This window comes from Callospermophilus lateralis, chromosome 8 (assembly GCF_048772815.1).
Source record: "Callospermophilus lateralis isolate mCalLat2 chromosome 8, mCalLat2.hap1, whole genome shotgun sequence".
In the NCBI taxonomy this organism is placed as follows: domain Eukaryota; kingdom Metazoa; phylum Chordata; class Mammalia; order Rodentia; family Sciuridae; genus Callospermophilus; species Callospermophilus lateralis.
Genome location: NC_135312.1, coordinates 92,785,924 through 92,798,737, shown reverse-complemented (window position 1 = coordinate 92,798,737; position 12,814 = coordinate 92,785,924). Strand labels below are relative to the sequence as shown.

At 32.8% G+C, this 12,814-nt stretch overlaps 1 protein-coding gene across 1 annotated transcript in view; it reads right to left on the bottom strand.

Annotated features, from left to right (window-relative positions):
• Positions 1 to 12,814, bottom strand: part of Emcn (endomucin) — a 108,134-nt gene that overhangs the window by 47,952 nt on the left and 47,368 nt on the right. Inside the window, exon 4 of the mRNA XM_076864739.2 lies at positions 6,470 to 6,580. Within this exon, the coding sequence (XP_076720854.1) occupies positions 6,470 to 6,580 (111 nt within the window). The remainder of the gene's footprint in view (positions 1 to 6,469; positions 6,581 to 12,814) is intronic.

Here is a 12,814-nt window from a genome sequence, read left to right as displayed (position 1 = left end):
TTCCACTGTGTCCTAGTTTTTTTTTTTTTTTTTTTTTTTTTAGTTTTCTCACTTCTGGTGAAATCGGCAATCTCCTTATTTACTTCCTTTGAGCAGATTATGAATATCTACTAAATATAATATATGTATGTCACACATGTTTGTTTCTGTTATCTTTTTTCTCTGTTTTTAATCAAATGGTTGTATTTCTCTTACTAAATACTTAGTTTTTATTTAATACAAAGTTCAGTGTTTAAAAATATTATAAATGCAATTTGAGGTCTGGGATATTATCTTCCTCTAGATAAGAGTTGTTTGTTGCTGGAGCTCACTGGATATTATACATCACCCTAATCCAGGAATACAGGAATGGACGCAATTTACACGTGAGCTTCAGGTTCGGTGAGGGAAGTTTGTCTGTTTTACCTTAGCTGTTTGGGATTCCTGTTCACTAAGTGGGTGGAGCCCCTTATCTGCAAACATTCTGAACTCTACATTTTTAGTCCATTTAAACTTGAGAAGCAGTCAGCTAAAATCTGCCTGCAAATCCTGGATTCTTATTAGCCCATTTGGGAATGGGCAGATTATTCTGGAGGAAAATTGTCTCTAATGTCAAGCTATCTCTGCCAATCTCCTACTTCCCTTAGGAACTTGATTGCATAATCTACACTACCTTGTTAAATCTTAGTTTTTCAACTTTTATTTTATATATATAAAATATGTAAATATACATTATGTTTATTTAAATATATTTATATTTAAATTTATATGTGAATATATAAACATGTTAAATATATATTTATATATATAAATAAAAAGGGATTTTGGAATTACATACATTATAGAAAGCAGATCCAGGATTAATTTATTTTCAATCCACTTATTGGCTAATTCTTTTAATTACTGTGATAAAAAATGCAAATATAAAATGTATCACCTTAAGGATTTTTAAGCATGCAGTATAGTAGTGATAACTATATGCACATTGCTGTACAAAAAAATCTCTGGAACCTTTTATTGTTTATATCCATTGAACAATTCTCCTTTGCTCCATTTACCCAGCCCCTGGCATCTGCCATTCTACTTTCTATTTCTAAGAATTCAAAATTGGTGCACATGTAATATTTTGAGAATAAAGTTTTATTATGTCAGAAAAAATCTAACTATTTTAGATGCCATATATAACTGAAATCATGCAATATTCATATTTTTTGTAACTATGTTTGTTTTTATTTTACTTAACATAATGTCTTCAAGATTTACCCATGCATGTGGCAAGATTTCCTTCCGTTTTAAGGTTGCATAAAAATTTTCATTGTATGTATACCACATTTTCTTTATCTGTTAATCTGGTTCTGGACTTTCAATTTGTTTTCTCCTGTTGGCTATTGTAAATAATATTGCAGTGAATGTGAGTATGCAAATATCTCTTCAAGATCCTGTTTTTCTATTTTTTATATTCATCTAGAAGTGGGATTACAGGATCATATGATAATTGTGTTTTTAATCTTTTGAGGAACTCTCATACTGTTTTTCTTCCGGGCTCTGTCACTTTACATTGTTATCAGTAGTGCTCAGAGTTTCAATTTCTCCATATCCTGGTCAACACTTGTTATTTATTTATTTACTTTTGATAGTGGTGAGTCTAATGGGTTGTTCTTTGTTGTTGTTGAGTTGTACTTGCTCTTTATATGGTCTAGATATTAACTCCTTATCACATATATTGCTTGCAGGTATTTCCTTCAATTCTACAGGTTACCTTTTCAGTCTATTAATCATGTCCTTTGCTGCACAGAGGTTTTAAGTTGTCATACTCTCATTTGTCTATTTTTGCTTTGTTGCCTGTGTTTTGATATTTTATCCAAGAAATTATTACCAAATCGAATGTCATGAATATCTCTCTGTATAACATATAACTATTTCTCATAAACTAGAACAATGCCAGGTACACAGGTGGCCTTCCAGAGATTTTAAGTGAATAAATTAATTCAACATGTCCATATTTCTGTAACTATAACATCAGAGGTATGAATTAATGAGGATTTATATCATAATTCTGTGATTTTAAGAATTTATATTCTATAACAGAACAAAAGAATTTAACAGGAGAAATATACATGACTCTGAAAGAATGGGAAAAGACTGGAGAAGAGTTTTGAGAACAAAATTCTTTTTGATCTGCCCTCCACCTTTGTAGGGAGTGAAGCAGCAAACACCAGTCATTCTCGTCTCTAAATCAAACCTGCATCTGCTCCAGTGTGGAGATGACATATCCATAATGCCTTCCTTTGCTATTCACTACCCAAGGAACCACTTCCCAAAGGTTTAAGAGAGAGAAATCTTCAGCTGTTTGACCTTACTACATTGTTTTGTTCTCCATCCATCTTTGTCCTGACTCCACTAATTCTGGATGTATATATATGAATGGTGGAAACAGAGTCAGGATCTGCTCACCAGCAATGTGGGAGGGGTCCTCTTTTCATCATTTGGTACGTGAATATGTGGACAAACTCATAATATCATGTAGTGCCCCAAGCTGGACAGAAAGCACCTTGAAGAACAAGAGACTGAGGAATGTCTCTCCAAGGGTGTAAGTGATTTGTTAGTTATCTGTAACAAATATCTAAAGGACTTAGTATAGAACTGGTTAATCAAATGACAAACTCAAAAGACAAATAATACATACCCTTATTTCATTATCTTGTTTTCCAGAGTATTTTATTTTTTAAGAAAGAATGCCATTGTGGATTTTTAACTATGCAGAAGAAGCCATTTCAAACTACATTTGGAAGCTAAGTGAATACAACAATCCCCTGAGCTGAGATGTAGAGGAGGACATTTTACTTCATGATTCAAAGTCAAACGAAAGAGTCTTTAGTGACTCATGGGTGTAACCACATACTTCTGCATAAGTACTGATTTAATAAACCACAATCCTCGAGACATCTTCCTCATCATTAGTCACAGAAAGAATAGGTAAATATTTAGTACAAAGTACAAACTACTCGAGTTCAATCTCTCAGAAGCTGCTCCACACTTTGAAGATACATCTCTAATTTTACTTTTGCTTATTTTAGGAGAAGTCTTGTTATGAGTTACTTGAGTTATGATTCTCTAAAGGTTCCTCTCAGACATATATTGTCTAAAAAAATAGGTTCTGTTTCTCAGAAGAGAAAACATGATTACAAAGGAAATGTTCTTTAGATGAGAAGATCCTACTCTTAAAATTTTCTATGGGGTGGCTATATTGTTAAAAAGAATTGGTAGTTTATAATTATGGTCTGAAATTAGACTCCCTCTAGACAAACTTTTGGATATTAAACTTCCATAGTTCCCACTAGTTTTTTTTTAAAAAAACCTTAAAGATCTCCTAGGAAGTTACAGAGACTGAGTCATCTGCCATTGCCTCTTATGAAGGATTTGTATGAATCCAAAATATATCTATTAGTTACGATGAATGGTATCTGGTATGGCTAACATGCCTGATTTCTAGCTTCTCTACCAGGATATTTAGGCTGGTATGTAGATTGCTATATCATGGATGTGATAATGTGGGAAGTATGCAATGGGAGGATGGGTGTAGACTGGAGTTAAGTACCAGAAATTATGGGAAGTCAAGGTTCTGCTACTCTCCTTGTCCCTCATGAGAACTAATTTTTCTCATGAGGGTCTCTTCAATTGCCCACAAACTCTCCATCTTTCTCATCCAATTCCAGTTACCCATGATATCTTATTTCTTGTACTATAAACATGCATTTGATTTATCGTGATTCTGTCAGATTCTCTATACTAAAATTTCAGAGCTTTACTTCGTATGGCTAACTTGCTTTTCTTTTTTTCTTTTATTTTTATTCTTTCTTTCTTTCTTTATTTGGTACCAGGGATTGAACTCAGGGGACTTGACCACTGAGCCACATCCCCAGCCCTATTTTGTATTTTATTTAGAGACAGGGTCTCCCTGAGTTGCTTAGCACCTCACAGCTGCCAAGGCTAGCTTTGAACTTGTGATCCCTGCCTCAAGCCTACTGAGCCGCTGGGATGGCTAACTTGTTTTGTTTGAGGTTTCTAGTTCTGATTAATCAGAAGGAAAATCTGATTGGTAATGCTCAATACTTTTTCTTTTTGTTTTGAAACAAATCTTTATCAAGGTACTATTTAAATACTAAATAATATCTAAATTAAATCATTGTAAGTATACAACTGATAATTTTTAGTAAATTTATAGGTTGTGTGACATCACCATACTCTAGTTTCTGAATATTTCCATCAAAATGAAAAACTCCTTTGAAACTTTTTGCTTTTCTATATTATGTCCCACCCTCATCTGCAGACAATCACTAAATCACTAATTTTTGTTCTTATAAAAATGTCCTTTCACCAATAATTTGGTTTAAAATAGCAACAGACATATCAGAAATTTTTCACAAAAAAGACATACAAATGGACCAAAGATATAGGAAAAGAATGTTTCGTCTCACTAATTAAGAAAAGGCAAATCAATTAACATATTCATTGTGGAAAATCATATAAAGATTCATCAAAAAATTAAAACTAGAATTATTGTATGATCCAGCAATCCCACTTCTGGATATATATCTAAAGCAAATGAAAAAAAATTTTATATATATATATATATATATATATATATATATATATACACACACACATATATATATATATATTTTTTTTTAAATTTAGGTATTTGATTGCTCACCAAAATGTTGTGTACTTCAACAATAGCAATGCAAGATATTTATTAAATTTATTCCTGAATATTGTGAAATTTTTGATGTTATTGTACATGGAATTACTTAATTTTATTTGGATTGTCATTGCTAACATATAAGAATATAATTGTTAAATATTTTGATAAATATTTTGAATCCTGTGATAGTCTTTATTTTTGTAATAATTTTTTAATGAGAATTCTTTGAATGTTTGAGATAGATCATTTTACAGTCTGTGAATAAAATTGTCTTATTTCTTATTTCACTGGATGGAGCTATCGACTCTATTTAGTCATCCTTTATCCATTTATGTATGTAATATCTAGAACCTCTGGTTATAATGTTGACTAGACATGATAAAAACAAACATCTGTGCTCTGTACCAGATCTTAAGGAGAAAACATTAAGTCTTTTACTCTGGGATCATGTTTGCTGTGGGCTTTGGTAGGTGCCTTTTGGAGATGAGGCATCTCCAAAAAGCTCATGTATGAGACAATGCAGAAATATTCAGAGGTGAAATGGTTAGATTATTAGAGCTGTAAACTAATCAGTGGATTAATAATTTAAAAAGACTACTGTACTGATTGGTAACTACGAGCCAGTGGGGTTTGACTAGAGGAAGTAGGTCACTGTAGGAATCCCTGTGGGGTTTATATTTTTGCACCTGGCTCACTCGCTTACTGCCCCCTAACCCCCTTTCCTGGCTGCCATGAGTGAAGCAGCATTCCTTTGCCACATCCTTCCTCCATGATGCTCTAAATCATCTTAGGTACAGAGAAATGGAGTTAGCTGACCATGGACTGAATCTCTGAAACTGTGGGTCCAAATACACTTTTCCTCCTCTAAGTAGTTCTTATTGGGCATTTTGGTTATGGCATTGAAAAGCTGACTATCACACTCTTTGTTTAGGAAGTTCCATTTTATTTCTCATTCACTGAGAATTGTTTTATTATGAGTGTTGGTAGATTTTGTCAAGTGCTCTTTTTGCATGTATTAGTTCTGCTAATATGGTGTATTAGATGATTTGTTTTTCACATGTATAATCAATCTTGTATTTATGGGACAAATCCCTGTTTTTCATGTTTCACATTCTTTTTTACATATTTCTGGGTGGTTTTACTGTCACTTAATTAAGGATACCTACATTGGTGTTCATGAAGAGTATTAGTTTGTACTCTATTTTCCTTTTCATTCTTTTCTAGCTTTAGTAGAGGGTAATACTGGCCTCAGAGAATTACATGTGCAGTGTTCCCTCCTTCTCTATTTTCTGAAGAGTTTAGAAAGAATTGTTGTCAGTTCTTGAATTCACAAATCAATTCTTCCTGGAATTGTAGTTAACTTAGGGATTTGTTCGTGGGAATATTTTTCCCATGAAAATTTACTATTTTAATTTTTTTGATTGTTGTTTTAAGTCTTTTCATACTTCTGTGTCTCCTTGAGTCAATTGTAGCAATTTGTTTCTTTCTAAGAATGTTCTCATTTTATCCAAGTTGGGGGCTGAGCTCTCTTTTTGTATTAGGTGATATCATGAGTTACTACCTAAACTTATATTCATCTTCCCTAGTGCCTACCCATTTGTGGCTAGAGCAGGATAGAGTGTCACTGTAAAGATCAAGGTTGTCAAATGATCACATTAGTTGATAGAGACTAGAAGAGAATATATATGGGGCATGGTTCCTCTGCAACTGTTGGATAGAAGACATTCTGAGGACAGTCTCATCTAATACAGCAGTTTTAATATTAGCACAAATCTTTATACTTACTTTTATGTTGGGAACTTTGTGTTGTGGAAGTAACATTCGAAAGTGGAAGGTTTGACACTGTTCCTTTTTTAGTGATGAATTCACTGCTTGTGACATTCTGGATTGGGGTTTCTAATTGTGCAGAAAAAGAAGAAAATAAAAATCCATCTAGAATACAACAAATCACTAGCTAGTCTCATTAATAGTCATATTAAAATCCAGCTACACCTTGAAGATTAACTACTGAAAGACTTCTGACCAACACTTAGAAATACAGCATTTTAATGTTCACTTCTAGATGATCTAGGTAATTATTTTTAACAAGTGGAGTGATATTAGTCCTTTCTATATTCTTGCTATAGGTCATTTTATCTGGTCATCAACATAATCTTGTAAGTTAAGTAAAATGATAATGATGCAATTACTTATGAGACATAGAAGTAATTTTACCATAGTCACATAACTTGTAATAGGAAAGAGCCATGACCTGAGTCAAAGCCTATATAAAATAAAAGTTCATAACTATGCTGGAAAGGAGAAGGTAAGGAGGTAGTAGTAGTTAAAAGTGGTATTATGGTTCTAGGAGATGATTTTCAGGTAGGTAGAATATCCTGAGGAGGAGGGATAGGAGGAAGCAGATAGAATATACTTTTAATTATACTAACTTACTTCTCTGAAGAAAAAAGAATAGTTAACAAAAAGAAAAGATAAAATTGAGACTTCCAAAAAGGAATAAATTAAAACAATATTTGTATAAATATCATAAAAAATAATTTAAGCTCTTCACTCCTCAAAATCTAGTATAGGGAACAAGGAGACAGTAAAGAAAACACAAACATGCCAATTAGTAAATATTTAACTAGATACAATGTTAGGACATGAGGAAAAAGAGCAGTTTAGTATGATCCTAGAATAGAGTAGGATGGAGCATGAATTGGTAGTTTCTTCCAGAAGTGCCAGCTTCTAATCTAGGGTAAAAAACATCTACAAAATCATGCAAAATATTGGTGCCACTGAGAGAATCATTCTAGAGAAATAAAAATTTTCAAGACTTCATAAATAGTAGATAAATATGTATTTAGGTAAAAACACTTTAGGAGTCAATATGCAAATAAAACTGAAATAAATTCAAACAAAAAAAATTACAGTGTTAGCATATGAGAAAAACTTCAGAGATATCTTGAAGTGTAAAATTGAGAAATAAATACTTGATCAAGTAGCGGCGGGTTTAGATGTAGCAGCAGAGCTGAAATTGATGTTTATAATAGCACAGACGAGGGAAAGGTCACCCAAGGTGCAGAAACTCAACACTTGAGAATGTGGGCACACATGTGGGTAAAGATTTTGCTTCCTACTGGAACTCCTACATATGCTTGGGAACCATTAAATAGGAGTTCCTCTTCAGAATTTTTTAGATAAGAATTCTTCAATTTAGCTAAAATATAAATATTTGAAATCTATCCTGTAGTATAAAGAATTACATAGTAAGAGGACAGTGCAATTCGCACCACCTCCACCTTTCCTCATGCAGCACTTGGGCTTGCACCAGACTGGTCAGAGGACAAGTGTTTTGGGCTCCTCACCACAACTGGGTCTGGTGCCAGAAATCGGCACTAATGTCTGATGAAGCATTCATTGCACAATAGCTGCTACCATTCCCATTATAGGAGTTGCCAAACAGTGAGTTCCACACACCCACTGCTGTTAGCACCACATCTGCCTGAACTTCCCACTCTGGAAGGGCCCTCAGGTCAGTGTGACTTTGTGACTCAACCATGGTATGTACTGTGCCCAAAGTCATTGATCACAGCCAAAGAAACTGTAGGGAGACTATACTGTGGTGCTCACCTAGAAACAAAGCATACATCTCACTATATAACAACTCACCAAGATATATCATAAGGAAACAGAGGTATAACTAAGTAATCCATCAAATACATAAATATCAATGTAGGAGCACAAGAAATATGGAAAAAACAAGGTAACATTCCTCAAAAGGTACACATTAACTCTAGCAACAGATTTCAAAGAAATAGATAAAATGATGGATAAATGTTTTAAAAGAATGATTATAAAAATCAATGGGAACCAAGAGAATATAGATAAAAATTGAAGTTAGGGATTCCTGGGCCTAGTCATGTACGCAGGAAGGAGAAAGATAATGGGGGGGGGGAGGGAAGGCAGGAGAACAAAGGAATCCCCAGGACATATAAAAAGGGCAGAACACCTCACTTCTTGTGATACCACGATACCATCTATGGCTTCCTTCTCCCTCGTGGGAGAAGTCTATGTTACCCCTTTTTAAATAAACCCTGCTTCATATGCAAAATAAAAAAAATGAAGTTAGGAAGACAGGATATAAACGTAGGATATTAATGAGAAATTTGGTGAACAGACATTTTGAAAAGGAACCAAATATAAATCTCAGAAATAAAGAATTCAATAATAAAGACCTCCTTAAAAATACAGGTGAAAGCCTCAGCAACAGACTAGATCAAGAAGAAAAAATATCTGAACTTAAATATAGGTCTTTTGAAACATCCCCGTCAAACAAGTTAAAAATAAAGGAAGAAAGGAGGGAAGAAAGAAAATAGAAGAGAAAAAACAAAGAGCATACAAGACCTTTGGGGCACCATTAAACAAACTTTTTTTTTCTTTTTTTTTAATTGGTTGTTCAAAACATTACAAAGTTCTTGACATATCATATTTCATACATTAGATTCAAGTGGATTATGAACTCCCATTTTTACCCCAAATACAGATTGCAGAATCACATCGATTACACATCCACATTTTTACATAATGCCATATTAGTAACTGTTGTATTCTGCTACCTTTCCTATAGTAGAGGATAGGAAAGGTAACAAACGTTTTTTTGAATACCCAAAGGAGAGGAGAAAAAGTTGAGGGCATATAAATCTTTGTTTTTGAAATTACTTTTAAAAAATGTATGTATTACAGTGGAATGCATTACAATTCTTATTACACATAGAGAGCACAATTTTTCATATCTCTGGTTGTATATAAAGTATATTCACACCAATTCATGTCTTCATACATGTACTTTGGATAACCCCAGCACTACCAAAAAAAAGGCATATAAATCTTATTCAATGAAATCATAGTGTAAAACTTCCCTAATCTTGGGAAAGTATGGCCATTCATATACAAGAGGTTTATAGAACACCAAATAAAAATGACTAGAAAAGATTTTTACCATAGTGTATTATAATCAAACAGTTGAAAGCACAAGACAAAGAAGAAATTCTAAAATCTGCAAGAAAAATTTATCAAGTCACATTTCAGAGTATCACTTTTACACTAACAGTAGATTTCTCAGCATGTGCTGAGAAATGGAGTAATATATCCCAAATCCTAAAAGAAAATAACTGCCAGCCAAGATGATGATGATGATGATGATTATACCTAGCAAGGCTATCCTTCATAATGAAGAAATAAAGACCTTTAAAGACATTGGGAATTCATGACCACCACACCAGCCTTTCAAAAGATTGTTAAGAGACCCCTTCATCAAGAAGTGAAAGAAAGATAACTTCAACCATGAATGCATATGAAAGCATCAACTTCACTAGAAAAAAAAATCTACCAAAAAATATAGAAAGTCAAATATTATCAATACAGTAAAAAATCAAACCACAAAAATGAATGAGAGTAAGAAAAGAACAAAGATAATCAAAATGACAAAAAGTAAATCAACTAAATAGCAGGAATAAGTCCTTAACCTGTCAATAACAATTAATGATACGGATATGATTGTAATTGATCAAATGATTCAGTTAAAAGTTATAGACTGGCTGAATAAATTTTTAAAAAGAAACAAGCTTCAACAATATGTTGCTTCCAAAAACCTCACTTCATCAGTAAAGATGCACACAGACTGAAAGTGAAAGAAGAAAAATGAGACTCTAAGCAAATTGAAAGGTAAAAGAAGAGGGATAGGTATTCTCGTGTCTGAGAAGTTAGGCTTTTAAAAGAAAAAGTATACAGAGACAAAGAAGGTCACTATATAATCAGAGAGTTAACTCAAGAAGAAGATAGTTTGATATATGCAAATCAATAAATGTAATACATTACATCAAAGCATGAAAAATAGTCATATGATCACCTCTAAAGATGAGGAAAAGGCATTGAATATAATTCACCATCCCTTTGTGACAAAAGCCCTGAACAAATTAGATATAGAAGGATCATAGCTCAACAAAATACTGACTATATCTGATTAACTCACAGGCAATAGCATACCAAATGGGAAAAAATTGAAATAATTTCCTCTAAGATGAAGAACAAGACAAGAGTATCCATTTTCACAGCTTTTACTTTTACTTGATATAGTACCAGAAGTTTTAACCAGAGGAATTAGGCAAGAAAAATAAATAAAAAGCATAAAAAATATAAAGTGAGGAAGTCAATTTGTCCCTGTTTGCAGATTCTACATATAGAAAACTTAAAATTTCTATGAAGAAAGCAATGATCTGAATAGACATTCCCCAAAAGAAGAAATACAAAGGATCAACAAATATATGAAAAAAAATGCTCAATGTCATTAGCCATTGAGGAAATTCAAAACTACTATCAGACACCATCTCACCCAGTTAGAAGGCTTTTATATATATATGACATATATGATATATATATATATCACATATCTCATATATATGAGATATGTATATATACATGTGATTCATATATATCCATCCCCAAATAGATGTGTGTGTATGTGTGTGTGTGTGTGTGTGTATATATATATATATATATATATATATATATATATATATATATATATAATTTTATGTACATATATAAAATTAGCCATTGGGATAGCTAATACACACACACACACACACACACACACACACACATATCCATCCCAAAACCCAACAAAAAATGCTGTCAAGAATGTGGAGACTGGGCTAGGGATATTGCTCAGTTGGTAGAGTGGTTGCCTTGCATGTACAAGGCCCTGGGTTCAATCCCCAGCACCACAAGAAAAAAAAAAAAAAAAAAAAAGAACATGAGGGACTAAAAGAACTCTTATAGAAAGAACTCTTATTCACTGATGATAGGAATGCTAATTGGTACAGCCATTATGGAAGTATGGAAGTTCTTTAAAAAACTAAAATATAGGTCTATTATCTGATCCAGCTATCCCACTTCTAGGTACATATTCATAATAAATGAAATAAACATACCATAGATACCTGTATGCGCTTTTTTTTTAATTGTAACACTATTCATAGTAGCGAAGGTTTGAAATCAGCTTATGTGCCTATCAACAGATGAAGGGAAAAGTACCTTCTCTTCATATCTGTTTCTTTTACATTTATCATTTATTTATGGTTTAAAACTTTTTAAATTCATTTCTCTAACTTTTTAAAATATACAGTACCTCGTTGTTAGCTAGCGCCACTCTATTGTACAAAAGCATACCAGAACTTATGAATTCTGTCCAATTATAACTTAAAACTCTTTGATCAATTTCCCCAACCTCATTCTTCCTTACTTTCTCCAACCTCTGATAAACACCATTCTAATCTCAACTTTTATGAGATCAACTTTTTTATATCCCACAAATGAGTACAATCACATGGTACTTGTCTTTCTGTTCATGATTTATTTCATTTAACATAATTATCTCCAGTTCTATCCATGTTGTCATAAATGACAGGATTTCATTATTTTTATTGGTTAAATACTATTCCATTGTGCACACATACACAACCCTTTCAATTATTCATTCACAGTGAATGAATGCTTTGGTGGTTTACATTTCTTGGCTATTGTGAATAGTGCTTCAGTAGGAGTGTAGAAGTCTTCAACAGACAATTACATTTCCTTTGGATAAATATACAGTAGCAAGACTGCTGGATCATAAGGCAGTTCTATTTTTAATTTTCCATAGTGTTTTCCATAGTTGCTGTGCTATTTCACATTTCCCCTGAATATATAAGAGTTCCTTTTTCCCCTACATCCTTGCCAGCTTTTGTTTATTTATTTTTTATGACAATAGCCATTCTTACTGAGGTAAAGTAATCTTTCATTGTGGTTTCAACCTGTATTATAATCTATAAGATAATTTCAACATTAAGACAACATTGGCTTTGTTTTTAAAAACTTATGGTTTTGAAACTCATGTCCCTTTAAATCTTAGATTTCGGTTTATCTGGGATACATGAACTATAAAGCATAATGAAGGTTTAGCTGTATTTGAGTTGGAATAAGGAAAATTTAATAGAAGAGCTTCTTGAGAGAGTCATATTTCTACTAGATTGTAAGTGCAAGAAGAAACCTTGATTTCAACCATACCCTTAAAGAAAACCAATTTTGGGGGCTCAGCTGCAGAGGAAT